This window comes from Moschus berezovskii, chromosome 15 (assembly GCF_049115385.1).
Source record: "Moschus berezovskii isolate FMDL1 chromosome 15, NW_MosBer_1.0, whole genome shotgun sequence".
Classification (NCBI taxonomy): domain Eukaryota; kingdom Metazoa; phylum Chordata; class Mammalia; order Artiodactyla; family Moschidae; genus Moschus; species Moschus berezovskii.
The window spans coordinates 44,832,204-44,850,531 of NC_142474.1; the positions used below are offsets into that span (position 1 = coordinate 44,832,204).

The following is an 18,328-nucleotide window of genomic DNA, read 5'->3' on the forward strand; positions in this document are numbered from 1 at the left end:
TACCACCGAGCCATCAGGCAAGCCAGTCCTGGTCTTAGCAGAGCAGTATTACAAATAAAAACTGACATAGGTTGTGTTGGATGGAATTTTGCTCCTGCATTGATCTATACTCAGAGATCTAAAGTTGACTGTCTCAGTAACTAGGGATTTTCCAAAATATGGGTTCAGCTTCACAGGCAACGTGGTTGCACAAGAAACACCAGTGGGCAAGGAGATGTTCTTAGAGCAAGGAGGCCAAGGGATGACCAGTGAGGAGCCCCAGGTGATGCGTGCAGATATGGACAAGGCAGAGAAATAGAGCTAAATGATGGGGAAGGAAAATGAAGAGAGTGGATTTTGATTTTAGCAAATCATTTAACCAGCTTTCTTTATCAGGCTATGAAATGGAATTGGCACTATCCAAAATCAAAGACTGGCAGGAACACTGACCTAAAGGTCTATATAAAGGCAAGTAGGTAGCCAACACAGAAATTTGCATCTTGGGAGAACTATTATCCAATAAATAAATTCTTTTTTTATTTTTAAACACTTCTTTTGTTTGTTTGGCTGAGATGGGTCTTAGCTGTGGCATGTGGGATCTTTGAACTTTGTTGCAGCATGTGGGGTCTAGTTCCCTGACGATTGAACCCGGGCCCCCTGCACTGAGAGCATGGAGTCTTAGCCACTGGACCACCAGGTAAGTCCACGCAAACAAATTTTAGGTATGCAAAAAAAATTGATGAGTTGGAGTGAGCAGTCATGGTTCAGTCAAATTTTGATAGGTCTAGAAAAATGGGCACCTGGAATTTCGTGAGAAGTCGCTCAGTCGTGTCTGACTCTTTGTATTCCCACGGACTATACAGTCCAAGGAATTCTCCAGGCCAGAATACTAGTGGGTAGCCTTTCCCTTCTCCAGGGAATCCTCCCAACCCAGGGATCAAACCCAGGTCTCCTGCATTGCAGGCAATTCTTTACCAGCTGAGCCACAGTGTGTGATTTTCTACTGGACACGGCACAAGGTCACCAACCACAGAGGAACCAAAAGATACTTAACTCATGATTAAATTATTCCAGTTGAGTCTAATAGGTGTATGAATCAGGAGGCAACATGGGTTGGCAGCCTCCTGCTTGGCTGCTCTGAAGAGATGGCACCAGGCAGCTTTCCTTGGGTTTTGCAGATCAAAAAGGTAGTGGCAGCCTTTTAAAGGGTCTGTTCCTATCCCATTTATAATATTGTGCCCAGCAGCACTTACCCACTAAAAATAGGCCATCCAAGCACTTGGGAAGTGCGGAGGGGGACGCGGCGCTTGCAGGAGGAGAGGGCCGGGAGAGGGCAGCCTTTGAGAGCTGAGCACGTGAAGATGTGAAAAGAGGTGATTTAATCAAGGTTCATGAGTATCTGATGGGCTCACACAAAGAAGCCAGGGCAAGACCTATTCACGCCGTGAGGATAAAGGATGCTACAGACTGTTAATTAAGGCTAAGGGGCAGGGATTCAGGAGGCAAGAGCTTTTCTTCACAGGGCCAACCGCTAAGAGGGGTAAACGAAGATGAGGACAGTGGAGAATGTGGGGAAGGCCTTACTGGAGCCCCGCGATGGGGACTTTGCAGGGACCTGCCTCAGCCTCCCTCCCTCTCCACCCACGGTTCCCATCTCTGCTTCCCCGGTACCCCGGGGAAGCTGCCTCTGCCCCATTGTCTGAGGGCAAAGCAGCACCAGCAGGTGGAGGGGGGGATGCTGTCAAAGTGGGGAGGGGTTGGGGGTTCAGAGGTCGTGACAGGTGTGTGTAGGTGTGTGTGGGCCACTGCGGGACACAGGCGCTCCGAGGGGAAGATCAGGGAAAAGTCCATTTTCAAACACATTTGTTACATGATTTTCAATGCTGGATGGGTCAGAAAGGAACAAATGATTACTTGGACTCCTTTCTTTCTTCAAAGTGATAAATCAGTCAACCCATCAATTCATTTCTCTCTCTTCCATACACATCAGCAGACACACTCCAGCAGACACACTCGTACACACACGCAATCACAGGTGCACACACATGGTCACCAGGGGTGAATTTGTTCTCTTCATCACTGGTGGTTTGCATGGGCACGCCAAGGGGAAGACAAAAGATAAACCAGAGGTAGATTCCAAGCCAGCCTGGCTCCAGACCCTCAGCTGCACTGCTGTCCTGCGACAGCTGTCGGCTTGGGTATCACTGCTGACTGCTCGGCCACCACCATGTGCCCCAAATGGCTCCAAGTGAGCCCGTCTTCGGGCAGCCAGATCCCCGGTTGGCGAGGCCTTGGCTGTTACGGCGTCTGCCTGCGTGGCTGCCACCATTCCTGCTGTGGCCACCAGCCTTGCCTCTGTCCTGGCCCGTGATGGCGTGAGACTAGCTTGAGGGAAGTGGACAGAAAGGATCCAGAGGGTTTCGCTGAATTCAGAGAGGAACTTGACCTTGAGGTCACATCTGCCTTGCCAGAGACAGAGCGGCTGGTTAATGGTCAGCCCTTGTAGCCTGAAGGAAGATGCCCCCAGATGCAGCAGATGGAATCATGCCCAGATTTGAACAAGAGAGGTTGCTGGTGCTGCCCAGGTCAGGGAAACAATTGGTAATCATATCTCAGCCAAAATCAGCTAAACCATTCACCCTGCCTGCTGGGAAAGAGCTTTGCCAGTGGGTCTGACAGCAGACAGGGCAAGCGGACAGGGCCAAGAATCAGCACGGGACCTGGCAGCATTTTGTGGCACTTGAAAAGAACGTGGCCGCAGCTGTTCATGTACGCTAACATGCGTCCGGGAGGGATGGGCGGGGCCTGGGGGCACCCTGGGTACCACACTAGGATGTGATCAGCAGTCCCTTCCACAGTCAACCACTAGTCCCTCTGAAACTTCCTTACAGATGTCAATTGGCATGTCCCAGATGTCAATAGCCAGTGCTGTCCCATCTTCCATCCCAAGTATTCACTCCTAGCAAATCAAATTAACCATTAAAATTATTTCTACCATCAGTTAACAGCTGTGTCCCAACCAGTGGTCTCAAGCTCACAAAGTCTGTCTCTTTCAACATCCCTTCTTCTCAGGGAAAAAACCTGACAACGGCTTTTGAATTTGGTCAAATTTTCTTTCCAGAGAAGACTCTTAATACATAGCTCCTAGAAAAATCTTCTTCGACAAAGAACTGATACCCCTCCAGCTCAAATATTTTGGGTAAGATTGAGAGCAACAATAAATCCCTACCCAGATGATAAGGAACAAATGAATTCACTTTCTAAATACTTGCACTGTTTTATTTTCAATAAATAATGGAGTCAAGTCTACAAATATTTAAGGAGAGAAAGTTTATGATTAAGAAGTTTGATACTTAAAGTATAATTTATAATGGGAAACATATAAGAAGACATCCTCATACATAAAATGTTCCAAAAGTTAAGTACTCTTCCAGGAAAAAAAAAATCCATGCATGCTAAAAGTGCTTAGCAAGACAGTAATAAAAAGAAACTATCTTATCATGAAAAAAAGTATCTATAAAAATATGTATAGCAAATGTCACACACTTAATATGGAAAGCATTCCCTTTAAAATTAAGAATGAGGCAAGGGTGCTTCTATCCCAACTTCTATCATACATCTTAGCCAGTGCAGTAAGACAATAAAAAGGAAAAAAGCTACAAAGATTGAAAAAGAAGAAACAAAAAAAAAAGGTCACTATTTGCAGATGATATAATTTTTTGTGTGGACAATCTAAAATAATTTACAGGTAAATTATTTGAATGGATGAAGGAGCTTAGCAAAGTTGCAGATTACAAGACCATACAAAAAGTTAGCACAGTTCCATAAACCATATAGCAGCAATCAGTAAGAAAATGATACTTACAACAGTAATAAAAACATAAAGAACTTTGGATCATGTGCTGTGCTTAGTCGCTCAGTCGTGTCTGACTCTTTGAGATTCCATGGACTGCAGCTGCCAGGCTCCTCTGTCCATGAGGATTCTCTAGACAAGAATAGTGGAGTGGGTTGCCATGCCCCCCTCCAGGGGAACTTCCCAACCCAGTGATTGAATCCAGGTCTCTGGCATTGCACAGGGATTCTTTATCAACTGAGCCACCAGGGAAGCCCAAGAATACTGGAGTAGGTAGCCTATCCCTTCTCCAGGGGGATCTTCCCAACCCAGGAATTGAACTGGGGTCTCCTGCCTTGCAGGTAGATTCTTTATCAGCTGAGCAGGGAAGCCTACTTTGGATCATATCAAATGAAAATAACACAAGCCATTGATGGAGAAAATAATAAACCTTTATTGAGCTATTTAAAGAGACCCACATAAATCAAGATCTACAGAGTTGACTCTTGAACAATACTGATTGGAACTGCGTGGACCCACTTACATGCATATTTTTTCAATAGTAAACACTATGGTACTACCTGATCCATGCTTGGTTGATCAGCATGCTTGGTTGAATCCACTTTCTTCATAAAGGAAGTGAAAAGACAAGCCTCAAAATAGAAGACGACGTAGGAAGGAAACAAAACAAACCAAGTTCGCATCCAGAACATATAAATGAATACTGGGAGTTAGTAAGAGATGATATCCTGCCCAAAATGGACAAATGTCATAGACAAGCTTTTCCTAGAAACTACCATGAATGGTCACAGAAACAAATGAAAACCACTAAACTGCATTAGAAACCAGGGATGAGAACATTACAATGCGGGTCAGACAGCTTCCCACACTGCCAGGATGGCCAAATATTCAAGTTGAACGGTGCAGGGGCCTGCCAGGGTTGTGGAGGGCTTTCACAGCCAGCTGAGCAAGGGGAACAGACACCACTAGCTTGGGCAACATCTGGGCATCACCTAGGACCACCTGGCAGAAACGCCTGCAAAGTGGTGTGCCCATGACACCAACCACGCCAAACTAGGACCACCTGAACATCCGTCAGCCTGGAAATGGACACAGGAGCTTCAAGACGATTTTGTTATCCTGGGAATATCACACAGCAGGGAAAACACACAAACTCCAGCTACACACACGGCCATGGACAGGATCGCAAACAAGAGCCCCAAATGGAGCGCTGACTTTCTTCAGCAGCCGCAGAATTGATTCAAAACAGGTAAAACGGATCAGTACATCATTTAGGAAACCACAGATACATGGTACACCTTTAAAACGAGGCTTGGCCTGCTGCCTGTTTCAGTACGCACGTTTACTGGGACACGGCCACATTCAGTGGTTCATGGACAGTCCGCAGTGGATTTCACGGCATGGACGCCGACTTGAGTTCTTGGAACAGAACTCATGTGGCCCCTAAAGCTGAAAGTATTTACCACCCTGACCTTTATAGGGAAAGCTGGCTGATTTCTGCTTTCCAAGAAAGAAAGGGAACGATTAACCCAAATCACAGGACAGTGGTGACCACCAAGGAGATGGAGGTGTGTGTGATCAGACTGGTGCTTTGAAGTAAGGTTGCATGCGTGTTATGTCACTCAGTCGTGTCCAACTCTCTGTGACCCTACGAACTGTAACCTGCCAGGCTCCTCTGTCCATAGGATTCTCCAGGCAAGAATACTGGAGTGGGTTGCCATGCCCTCCTCCAGGGGATCATCCTGGTCCAGGGATCGAACCTACATCTCTTACATCTTCTGCACTAGCAGGTAGGTTCTTTACCACTAGTGCTACCAGAGAAGCCTCTAAGTAAGGTTATTATCCTTTAAAGTACATACATGCTTTACATACTTTTTGTTTGTTTCTAAAATGTATTCTACAACTTAAAAAGATTCTTATAAGAGTGAAGAGGGATTGCTTCTGATGTTTCAGACTCCCCTATGGGTACTGAGGACCCTGGAATTCTACATCTCTGTTGTCATCTTGTTTTGTGGACAGAGGGAAATTCTCCTAACCTTTCTAAGCAGAAGACTGAGAGTTCTAGTCTAGAATTCTAGCCTGCCTAGAGTTATACAATAAGTTCTCTGAATTGAAAAGACTGGGGTCTAGACCACCCAGTCTGAGTAACCTGTCAGAGCAGAATTCAACACCTTAGGCAAATGGTCTCCCTCCTCTGTTAGAGCATGTGCCCTGAGAAGGTGGCTGGAGTCACAGTCACCCTGCCTGTGGTGGTGGGATTCCCACCAGGACCAGATGCCTCCACATCCTGCCTCCAAGTTGACTTCTTACGTTTCTGATCACTACTCTTAGCAGCCTGTGTCTCAAGAGAGACTTGAATATCATCTGTGGCATGGAAGCTGTGCAGGGATACGTGCAGGGACCCAGCCTGCATGTGGCCACAGGGCCACGTGTGGACACACCAAGAGTCCATGCTCTTCTCCTCTGTGGGCTTCTCCATTCTCTGGCTGATGCTGGTGGTCTCACACCCTTCACTGTTGAGAAGCTCTAACTTCTCCCAGGGTTTTCTCTGGTGGCTCAGATGGTAAAGAATCTGTCTGCAATGTGGGAGATCTGGGTTTGATCCCTGAATTGGGAAGATCCCCTGGAGGAGGGCATGGCAACCACTTGAGTATTCTTGCCTGGAGAATCCGCAGAGACAGAGGAGCCTGGTGGTCCTATAGTCCATAGGGTCGCAAAGAGTCGGACACGACTGAGCAACTGAGCATAGCATAGCTCTCCCAGGGGTTCCCATCAACTTGCTGGCGCATCACAAAATACCTCTCTCACTCACAACACACTGACTGCCCGTGTCTGCATTTCCATTCAGGAGAGGGCAATGCCCAGCTTACCTGTAGAGATCTGGGACCAGCCCATCCTCATACCGAGCGCACAGGTTGTTGAGGGCTTGCTCGTGCTGACCGAACAAGCGGATGTAGTTGGAGGCGGGGAAAGGCACTTTGGAAAGGCACGTGATGGTTTCCACCATCCTGTACTTGTTGATGTGGATGCGGAAGTAATTCCCATTCTTCACGTTACCCGTTACTATTTCTGAACCCTGGTGGGGGCGGGCATCAGAAAAACCCCATTAGAAACACATCTGAACTTTGGCAACTTTATCACAGCAATTTATTTTTCAAATATAACAGGGTATATGTTATTGCTTGCTGCAAATCACAGTGGTCGGTATTGACCAATCTCAACTGAAGGTAAGTGCATGTCAGAAGCCACGCATGCGGACTTAATGACTAAAAGTTCCTTGGGGTATTTCACACCGTGACTACACTTCTCCATTCTTCAATACCTCACTCAGCTGGTACGTGGAACTGGGTCTTTTCTCTCCTGTGAGGTGTCCTCAGACTGTTAACTTTCTTAATTTTTCACAGTACCACTTTGAGAAAAACTCCTAGTCAAAGTTGGTCAAAAGGAATGACAATTTTTAAAATTTTACTTGAACAAAGGAAGCAAGGTAAAGGTAAAATCTCTGACAGTTGGGTTTGGGGAGGTTTGACTGGTAGGGTCTGCTTCCATGAAGAAGGTTCAAGCTCACGGGAAATAAACACACACAATGTGTGGGCTACTTGTTAGATTGTAAATTAGGAGAGGTGGAGGTTCATGGCTTTATGTCTTCTAGAAACTGACTGAAACCACTATGTGAACCCAGGTGACGAGGAAAGATGCCTCTCTGCTCCAGTCACAACTACTTTTTCTATTTCAGCCCCTGATAGCACCAACCAAATAGCTGGAGACATGCTTCCCACCAGCTCCAGCAATGAGCAGAACCTCTGTGGACAAACCTGGGTTTGGCTGGTGGTGGTTGAACCTGCTCTTTGGCCCTGGACTCTGAACCCAGGGCACAATAATGTTCAGTAAATCTCTCCTGAGAGTATATTGATTTAAGTTTTTGCCCTGAACTTGAGTGTGGCATTTAGAAATCCACCACAAGGTGAACTGCAAGGATCCCAAATATTTACTGAGTCCCAGACATCCCCTGGAGACACCCTCTAAATAAGAACACATGGTTTACCTGGATTTTTAAGTAAACTGCAGCAACTGGTGGGTGTTTGGGTATCATGTGGCTAAGCTCTGAGGAGGAAACGGTCAATCATAAAGGCACAAGGTGAGACATAGGGGGGGTTGACAGGTAAACCCTGGCCCAGCCCCAAGGATGTGTGTGACAGTAGGGAACAGAACAAACACAGTTTAGGAAAGAGGGGGAGGATGGCACCCCAAGCGAGGTGCCCAAAGTCCATCATCACAGAGATGGATGGACACAGACAGGAAATCCACCTCCATAGCAAAGGGCTGAAAACAAAACGCAATGAGGTGTTATCTAACAAACGGCGGTGCATCTGCACAGTGGGGACAGTGTATCCAATAGAAAATACTGGTAAACTGTATTTCATAACAGGGAAATATGTTTCCAGTACATTTTATACTGCAGTACAGTATAACAATTTGTAATTTTTATAACTTGCACAGATTCATTCTACTTTCACAAAAATACATGGGATCATTTCTTTGCTTTTGTGTCAACATTTTAACAAAATGTTAATGGGGGGTGGTGCTAAGACTAAAGCTGCTGGTACCAAACTCAAACAGTCTTTAAAGTCTTATATTTATCCTTAGAGATGCACATAACAGGAACATTCATCATGCTCTAGCTCCGCGTGTATTTAATTCAGAAATAGCTTTGCTATGATGAGCTAGCAAGTAAAACTGACCCCTGGAGGCCCCTTTGCAGTCAGGGGTGCCTTGGTGAAGGGCATGAGCAGCCGGGGGAGGGGCTGCCCCCTAACCTTGCAGGTAGGGTGACTGGGGTCTCGGGAGAGGGGGCACTGGCCATAGCTTGCAATAGTTTTGCTGCCAGGTTTTCCCAGGGCTCAGTGGAGAGCAGATCCCACAAGGCCTTGGACCCTCCTCTTCATCTTTGAAACTTATTTATGCTGAGTGATTACAGAAAAGCACTTGGGCAACCAAGTGGTACGTCTTGAGATCTATCCACATGGCTACTAATATTTTGGGCTTGGCAAAGACTTTCACTGAATATCCCACTCTCACAATGGCGCACAAGCACCAGTATTTGGGGGCTGATTCGGGGGATACAGAGCACCTCGGAGCGAGGTTCACGGTGACTCTATGGGTGGTGTCTTGCCATGTTTCCGTGGGGTCCTGGCAGAGAATCTGAGTGTCATGGGCCCTCCCTCTGATGTCACCCCGTTCAGGAGGGCTAATGAGTTGTCAGCATCATCGTGGGTCTGCTTAATTGGGGGGTGAGGCGAGTTGGTCTTATTTTTTTAAATAATTTTTATTCCTTTATTTGACTTTTGGCTGTCCTTGGTCTTCACTGCTGCTAAGGTGTCTCCAGGTGCAGCGAGCAGGGGCCGCTCTTCATTGCGGTACGCAGGCGTCTCATCGCGGTGGCTTCTCTTGTCGCCGGGCACAGGCCCTAGAGAACAGGTTCAGTACTTGCTTACGGGCTCAGTTGCCCCCAAGGCATGTGGAAGCTTCCCAGACCAGGGGTCAATCCCTTGTCCCCTGCATTGGCAGGCGGGTTCTTCGCCACTTGGGCCATCAGAGAAGTCCTTATTATTTTTTTTTAATTTAAAAGTCAAATTACAATCTGTGGGTTGCCTCTGTGTGTCTCAGCCCTTAAAGAGCTCAGAGAGTAGCCGCATGGAGGAAGGAAAGGCCCAGTGGTGCAGAGACAGCTCAGTTTAACTCTGGAAGTGACCATGACTATTGTTAATAAGACTGGCACTGTGATCACATAACTAGAGGGCCATCCTGGGCCTGTGGCATGGAAACAGTTTGCATTGACACGAAAGAAAGACAAGTCACCTACAGATGAGTTTCTCAGACACAAGTTACCCCGTGGGGCTGGGCAGACTGATCTAAATTTCTTAGGTCATTTCTAGTCACAGCAGCTGGGAAAATACAGTGAAGTCCAGAACACTTTCTGCTTATCCTTAAATGAGGACTTCAGGAGGCTTCCAGCCCAGCCACCCCATGAGGGATTCTGGGGTAACAGTGATGGTTTCACATGCTTTCCAATTCTTGGGGATGTGGTGAGTTTCTTCCTTTAAATACATGAATTAATTGTTAGGATATTCAGGTCTTGAATTTAAAATTTTGACAGAGTAACTGGTTCTGATGTGGGTTTGTTTTTTGTTTTTTTTGGTCTCCCATCTTTTCCTGAATATAATTATTCTTTTGAGCTCCTTTATGATTTTGACAAAGATTGGAACATGCCTCTGGAATTCATGCCAAGTGGAAGACCCAGGGGTAATCAGACTCGGCGTGCTAGAAACCCAGGTTTCAGCCCCCACGATGAACACACAGTTTTAAATTTAGTGGTATCCAAGGCAAGGTTTGTTGTGACAAGTTTCTTTATTCCATGGAGGATAAGCCAACAAAGCATGTAGACTGGAATCTGTAGATCCGTTTATTATGTAGACGACTTGGGGACCCCTTTCTTCCTTTTGTCGGGTTACCGAGTGAATTACTCAAGCATCTCTTACTTAAATATCCCAAGGAGAGAAAGAGAGTGTTATAAGAGTCTGATGAGGTTCATCTGTACTACAATGGTTGTAAGAATAGTAATTTAGTTTCTCGAGTGAAATACTGCTCCAAGGGTTCCATTCTCCACCCACCGGTGATATTTAGGCAACTGCCTGGCCATTTTGGCAACAATTTTACTTAATCAAATTAATTCCAACCCCAAAAGATTGCCATGGAACCATCCTACATTTTTTTTTCTTGGTGAATAAAATGGGGGGAAAATCTATTTAGATCTTTTGTACTAATTAAAAAGGAGGCCCACCTGGCAAAACGGTTAATTACAGTCAGGGTTTCTGCTCAAATGCTGTCACAGTACCAGCCAAAGAAGCTATTCAAGTTCTAGTCTTATTAAAACTGTCATTAACTAAAACTTTCTTTGGCACATCCTCTGACTTTATTCCCAGAGAGAGCCGTGGTTCATAAACAAATGATACCACATGTCAGAAATCACATACCATCCTTGAAGAATCTGGTTCTGTCCAAAATCAAGTCCAGTACTTCCTACTTTTTAAAACTACTTGGTTCCAGGTATTTATCTACAAAGACCAAAGTGTCCGTTGGTCACACTCCAAACTCATTATCCCAGTTGCCTCCTGTTTACATCATCGGTGGCAAACTATACTTTCCAAAGATGGTCCCAATGGTACCCCATCCCACATGCTCTTCTACACTTGACCTTGACTATCTTCCCATTGAGAGATGAACTCTCTGTCCTTTCTCCTTGAATCCCACTGGGCTGTGACTGCTCCAACAGAGGATGTGGGGGTAGTGACTGCTATTTGACTTTCAAGGCTGAGTCATAAAAGGCAGTGAAGTGTCCAGCTTCACTGGTCCAGTGGGGACCCTTGCACTTGGAGTCCTGAGCTTCCATGCAAGCAGTCTCACCACTCAGAGGCCGCCAGGCTGTGAGGAAGCCCAGGTGACATGGGCAGTCCAAGTGTGATGCTCTGGCCAGCAATCTCTGTGGCTGAGCTGTGCCAGCCCAGGTCAGTGACAAGCCTTCGGTCAGAGGATTCAATCACTGGGCTACCCCTGGTCTACTAAGTCTTTCCAGCTGAGGCAAGCTGCTCCCACTGTGTCCTGTCCAAATTCCTAACCCACAGAATCTGAGCACAGTCCAAGGGCTGCTTCATGTTGCTAAGCTTTGTTACAGAGCAATAGCGACTGGAGACCATTGACTATGGTGCTTACTTTAAGAACACGTTGCATCAGACCATGGATATAGGACATGCATAAAAGAATTCTGGAAAGGCCCAAGGGAAATAAGTTTTAAACACATAGCATCTGACCTTTCCTCAGCAGAACCAGGTCTCAGTACTTATCTGGAACTATGATTAACAACATCCACCACTGATGGAGCACCTGCTTTATTCCCTGAAGGGAGTGTTACTTTATATATGATCCCTAATGATCCCAGAAAAGCAAAGGAGTTGATAACTTGCCTAAAGTCCATGGTAAGACAACTGGAACACTGGGATTCTGACTTCCCAAAGAGGGGCCAGAAGCCTGGGAAGTCTGGAGTCTGTTCTCCTGATGAATTCTATCAGTTTCTACTACATCTCACTGGCCAGGACCTGCCACGTGGCTGACCTCATTCTCAAGGAAATCTGGGAGATGTGCTTATTTTAAGTTAGATTGCTAACATTCAAGAAAAAAAATTCAGGATGTGAAAATGGGAATGGAAGCAGGCAACCTGCAGTGATTGCCTCACTGATGAAAAAACAAACAGCTGACAACAAACGCCACTCTGGGACCAACTGTCAGATAATCTTACCTGGGGAGCTCACCAACTGACCAACCACCCTGTGTCCTTTCTTTCTTTCTAGTTACCTTGAAGCCAGGGGAACACCGCCCCCCTGCAATCCCCAAGCACACACAGCTTCTGCTTCACCTCTACAGTCTTTCCAGCGTTATTCAGAGAAGCAGGAGAACCAGGGGGTCCGGACAGACATCAGACCCTCAGCACTTTGCCTGTTGTCACCACGGAGGTGACATCGATCATTTTAATTATTGATGGATACATCACAGGCTACCTCAAAACTTTGTGGCTTAATGTCCTTCAGGAGGTAGTTGGATACATAAACTGGTGGTGCATCCAGACAGTAGAACATATATATAATTCAGGGCTAAAAAGAAACGGACTCTCAAGCCATGAAAAGACATGGAGGAAACTTAAACGCAAATTGTTAAGTGAAAGAAGCTGATTAGAAAAGGTGACAGACTGTATGATTCCCACTCTATGATATTCTGAAAAAGGCAAAACTATGGAGACATTAAAAAAAAAAAAAAGGTCACTGGTTGCCAGGAGTTGCAGGGGAGGGAGGGAGGGAAGAACAGGTGGAACAGAAGGGATTTTTTGGGTAGGGACCCTGGTCTGTATAATACCACTATGGTGGACCCATGCCATCATACATTTGTCCAAACCCACAGCATGTACAATATCAAGAGTGAATCATCATATAAATTGTGGGCTTCTGGTGATGATGCACCAATGTTGGTTCATCAGTTGTAACAAACATACCCCGTGATGGGGATGTTGATAACAGGGGCAGCTATGCATGAGAGGCTCAGGGGATGTATGGGAAATCTCTGTACCCTTTTCTCAATTTTGCTGTGAACCTAAAACTGCTCTAAAAAATAAATGGCTTAAAATGACAATCAACTTTTACAACCTTAGTCTTTGGGAGTCAGAAGTTGGGACTAGCTTAGCTAGAGGATTCTGGCTCATGGTCTCCTGCAAAATTTGTGGTCAAGATATCAGCCAGGGCTGCATCATTTGAAGGTTGGACTGGGGCTGGAGGACGACTCACATGGATGGCTCCTCACATGACTAGCAAATTGTGGAATGTCCAGGGCAGGAATCCTCAATCCCTTTCCATGCAGACCCCACTAAGGGTCCAACCAGGTGACCTGATGATATGGTAGCAGTGACCCAGGAAGGTGCAAGTTGGAAGCCGTAGGATCTTTCAGGACCTGGCCTAGGAAGGCACACGCTATCCTTTATGCAATATCCTGCTGGCTACACACGTCAGCCCTGGTCAGTGTGGGTGGGGACCATTCATGGGCATGGATACGAAGGGACAGGAATGAGTAGGGGCCGTTTCAGGGGCCAGCTGGCCCACGGCTTTCTGATGCAAGAACCAATACATGACACTAAAAACTGTGGATTAAGAATTTCACCCCCTACCCCTGGAAACAAAGTGCTATATTTTAAAGTAAAATGAAATTCAGGAAAAATACTTACAAAATCAGACTGGGCCCTCTGTACCTCCAAAGGGGTTGGGATGGCGGGCTTGGAGACATGCAAGTAATGGTAAGACCCAGGGAGGATGCCTCCTAGTGGAAAAGGCCAGTTTTAGACATTTTATTTCAGTTGGGTGAACAAATGGGTAGCAGGGCTTACATCTACACCACAAGACCACCAGAGACACCTGCTGTGGTGTGTGCTACTCACTTTCCCACCAAAGTGCCTCTTTTAGCAAGGGTTGATAACATTTAATACAACCAATGTGAATGTGCCATAATAGCACACCATACAGACACCAGTGCTCTAAGATGTCCAGGCTGACCCTGTGCATCCTGACTTCCCATAACTCATGGCCCTCTAATCCCCACCTACCAAGGCCAGCCAAGACTTTGTGAACGTGGCCAAGATGTTCCCTTTCGCCGTCCTCCTCCACTGTGTAACCAACATACTAAAAAAAGTAAATGTTATAAGGAAAGTCAACAAAGTCCTTGTTCAAGGCTTTAGAAAACGTGGATTATGAAATGGTTACTATTTCTAGCTGGCCCCAGAAGTCCAAGCCAGGTCCCATGCTGAACAGCTTCTGACATCCAGGACTTGTTGTCCTTTTCCACAGCCACCGCCCTCCCTAAGGTCTTGTCCAGAGTGAGGAGGAGATCATGACCTCTCATTGGGCAGAAAAACACAATGAATGGTATGTTGGCCTTCTGCCCCTTTAGACTGATGTTCTGTCCACTGGATTAGGGTTTATAGACCCTCTCCCTAGGAGTCCATGGATGATTATGGGGGTTGGCCCATCAACTCTCTGGAAGTACATATACACAATTCTATAAATATGTGCACTTTTCTGACAGAAGGTCCATCTCCCAAATATAAGGAAATTCTTTGTTACTCATGTGATGACCTCCTTAGGAGACAATGAAACAGAGGGAATTAAAGTGGACCCATTTTATAGCTGCTGAGAGTTGTGCTTATTATTTCAGACAGCAGACTGAAGCCTGGGAGGCTTAGAAGCTCTCCTGATCTCTCAACTTTCAGTGAGAATAAAAGTTTGGCAAGATGTCAGGGCATCACACCACACACCAGCGGTGAGGAGCCTCCGGGCAAGTTATTGACCATCCCCTAGTCTCAGTGGCTTTATATATAGAGTGACCATCACAGTTCTGACATGGTAGAATCAGGTCCATCATAAACAGTTAAACATGAGACAGTCCCCCTCCCCGCATCTCTTTGCAAAGTCACTGATGTACAGCGGAGCCTTCTCACCAAGCCTACAGGAAATGGGACTGGCTGGTCCAGATCCAAACAGCGGCTGCAGCACTGGGATGAGGGTGGCCCCTACACACCTTTGATCTTGGCTCCCTTGTACATGGGGATGAGTCGGTCAAGGTCGGCCGGTGGTTCAGTCACAGGCTCCAGAGTCGGATCGAAGAGCTTGAGCATCGCTGCCGCCAGCTGGAAGCCGATCTCTTTGGAATTGAAGTTGCTGTGAGTCCATTCATTCGAGTAGTACCTATTGGAGAACTTGGTGAGGGGGCCGGCAGCTCTGATGGCTACGTCATTGGTGTGGAAGTTGCTGTCGATCACGAGTCGGCCATCGTAGACCAGGCATGCATCATTGAAGGCTTTGAACGTTTCATAATCCACGTTCTTCTCGAGGAAGCTAAAGAACATCTACAAAGTGAACAGACACATTATCCCTAGTTATCATTCTTCACTGTACCTTCCCAAGAGGCTGAATCATCTTCATTTTATTATTTGGGGCACACTAGAAAACCTAAATCTACTAAGAGTATGTCCTAATGGTGCGTGTATCTTTGGGATGAAGAACAAATTAATATCACTCAATGTCACTCTTTTTTTTTAATTGCTAATCTAGATATCCAGCAGTGGATGCCGCATGGTGGAATATCTCCCATGAGAGCACATTCTCCCCTGTAAGGAGGTTTATGTTCATAGACACCACTTGCCCCTCATTCCAGGACACTCTAAATCAGCTCCTTCTCAGCCTCCTTCCATTTTCCTCTCTGGTGTCTGACACTCAAGTCTCTCCAGGTTCCTTCTTGGGGTCACCTTGTCCACTCTTGAGTCTTCAGACTGCCCCATTCCTGGCCCTTTAAGCCCAGAATGTCTGTCCTTGCAAGATACCCCATCGGCCTCCATACCCTCCAGGTCTGGGCTCCTGCCCTGTAGCTCCTGCCCTGGGAGGGCGGGTGGTGATTCAGTGAATATATACAGGGTACCTGCATGCCTCATCCCCACATTCTCTGCCCAGATTTTAATACTTCCTCATACTCATCTGGAAATCATCTTCTGTATTGATGTTAAGTCACTAAAGCATCTAGTGGAAGTGAAAGGGAAAGTCGCTTAGTCCTGTCCAGCTCTTTGTGACCCTTGGACTGTACAGTCCATGCAATTCTCCAGGCCAGAATACTGGAGTGGGTAGCCATTCCCTTCTCCAGGGGATCTTCCTGACCCAGAAATCAAACCAGGGTCTCCTGCATTGCAGGCGGATTCTTTACCAGCTGAGCTACCAGGGAAGCCAGTATAAGTTATTTGTTTTTAGGGCCTCAGTTGTTGTGGAAGAGGCTAAATTGACTCATTTTTATCTTCAGATCAGATCAGATCAGTCGCTCAGTCGTGTCCGACTCTCCGTGACCCCATGAATCACAGCACGCCAGGCCTCCCTGTCCATCACCAACTCCCGGAGTACACTCAAACTCATGTCCACAGAGTCGGTGATGCCATCCAGCCATCTCATTCTCCGTCGTCCCCTTCTCCTCCCGCCCCCAGCCTTTTTATCTTAGTTGTTGCTATTCAGTCACTAAGTCATGTCCCACTCTTTGCAACTCCATGGACTGTAGCCCGCCAGACTCCCCTGTCCCTCACCATCTCCCAGACTTTGCTCAAATTTACGTCCATTGAGCCAGTGATGTTGTCTAACCATCTCATCCTCTGTTGCCCCCTTCTCTAGCTCTTTCCAAGCATCAGGGTCTTTTCCAATGAGTTGGCTTTTAGCATCAGGTGGCCAAAGTACTGGAATTTCAGCTTCAGCATCAATCCTTCCAATGAATATTCAGGGTTAATTTCCTTTGAGATGGACTGGTTTGATCTCCTTGCAGTCCAAGGAATTCTCAAGAGTCTCCAGCAGCACAATTCAAAAGCATCAGTTCTTTAGTACTCAGCTTTCTTTATGGTCCAACTCTCAAATCCATACACGACTACTGGAAAAACCATAGCTTTAACTATATGGATGTTTGTAGGCAAAGTGATGCTTCTGCTTTTTAATACACTATCTAGGTCTGTAATAGCTTTCCTTCCAAGGAGCAAGTGTCTTCTAATTTCATGGCTGCAGTCACCATCTGCTGTGATTTTGGAGCCCAAGAAAAGAAAATTTGTCACTGCTTCCACTTTTCCCCCTTCTATTTGCCATGAAGCTTAGGGTTTTTTTTTTGTGTTTTTTTTTTTTTTAATGTTGAGTTTCAAGCTAGCTTTTCACTCTCCTCTTTCACTCTCCTCTTTCACTCTCCTCAAGAGGCTCTTTAGTTCCTCTTTACTTTCTGCCATTAGAGTGGTATCATCTACATATCTGAGGCTGTTGATATTTCTCCTGGCAATCTTGATTCCAGTTTGTGATTCATCCAGCCCGGCATGTCACATGATGTACTCTGCATAGAAGTTAAATAAGCAGAGCCATTTCACACCCCTTCACCTAAGAATGGTGCGTGAATGAGTGAGCCAGGAATGAGCCTATAACAGCCACTAATCACAGGTGACTGCTGCTGCTGCTGCTAAGTTACTTCAGTCGTGTCCGACTCTGTGTGACCCCATAGACGGAAGCCCACCAGGCTCCCCCATCCCTGGGATTCTCCAGGCAAGAACACTGGAGTGGGTTGCCATTTCCTTCTCCAATGTGTGAAAGTGAAAAGTGAAAGTGAAGTCGCTCAGTCGTGTCCAACCCTTAGTGACCCCACGGACTGCAGCCTACCAGGCTCCTCCATCCATGAGATTTTCCAGGCAAGAGTACTGGAGTGGCTTGCCATTGCCTTCTCCGTCACAGGTGACTACATACATTTAAATCAAAATTAATTAGGTACTTCCCTAGTCGTCTGGTTTCCCTGCTGGTTCAGCTGGTAAAGGATCTGCCTGCAAAGTGGGAGATCCAGGTTCGATCCCTGGGTAGGGAAGATCCCCTGGAGAAGGGAATGGCAACCCACTCCAGGATTCTTGCCTGGAAAATTCCATGGACAAAGGAGCCTGGCAAGCTATAGTCCATGGGATCACAAAGAGTCGGATATGACTGAGTGACTAACACTTTCAATTTCCCTAGTGGTCCAGTGGCTAAGACTCTGAGCTCCCATTGCTGGCAGCCCCGGTTTGATCCTTGGACAGGGAAGTAGATCCTGCATGCCACAAATAAAGATCCCACAAGCTGCAAATAAGACCTGGCACAGCCAAATTAATATTTTTAAAATAAATAAATAGAAATTAATTAAAAGTAAGTAAAATTGAAAATCCAGACCCTCAGTTGTGGCCTATTTCAAACGCCCAAAAGCTATTTCAAAAGCAGCTGCCACACTGGACCGCAAAAGTATGGACCATTTCTACCATCACAGGAAGTTCTACTGGACAGCACTTGACTCAAGTCCACCATCCCTGTGATATCCTTTCTT

At 46.3% G+C, this 18,328-nt stretch overlaps 1 protein-coding gene across 1 annotated transcript in view; it reads right to left on the minus strand.

Moving 5' to 3' along the window:
- Positions 1-18,328, minus strand: part of CFAP61 (cilia and flagella associated protein 61) — a 246,292-nt gene that overhangs the window by 35,418 nt on the left and 192,546 nt on the right. Inside the window, exons 23-25 of the mRNA XM_055430665.2 lie at positions 15,002-15,329; positions 13,656-13,747; positions 6,703-6,908 (exon numbers count right to left, since the gene is read on the minus strand). Coding sequence (XP_055286640.2) covers positions 6,703-6,908; positions 13,656-13,747; positions 15,002-15,329 — 626 coding nt within the window. The remainder of the gene's footprint in view (positions 1-6,702; positions 6,909-13,655; positions 13,748-15,001; positions 15,330-18,328) is intronic.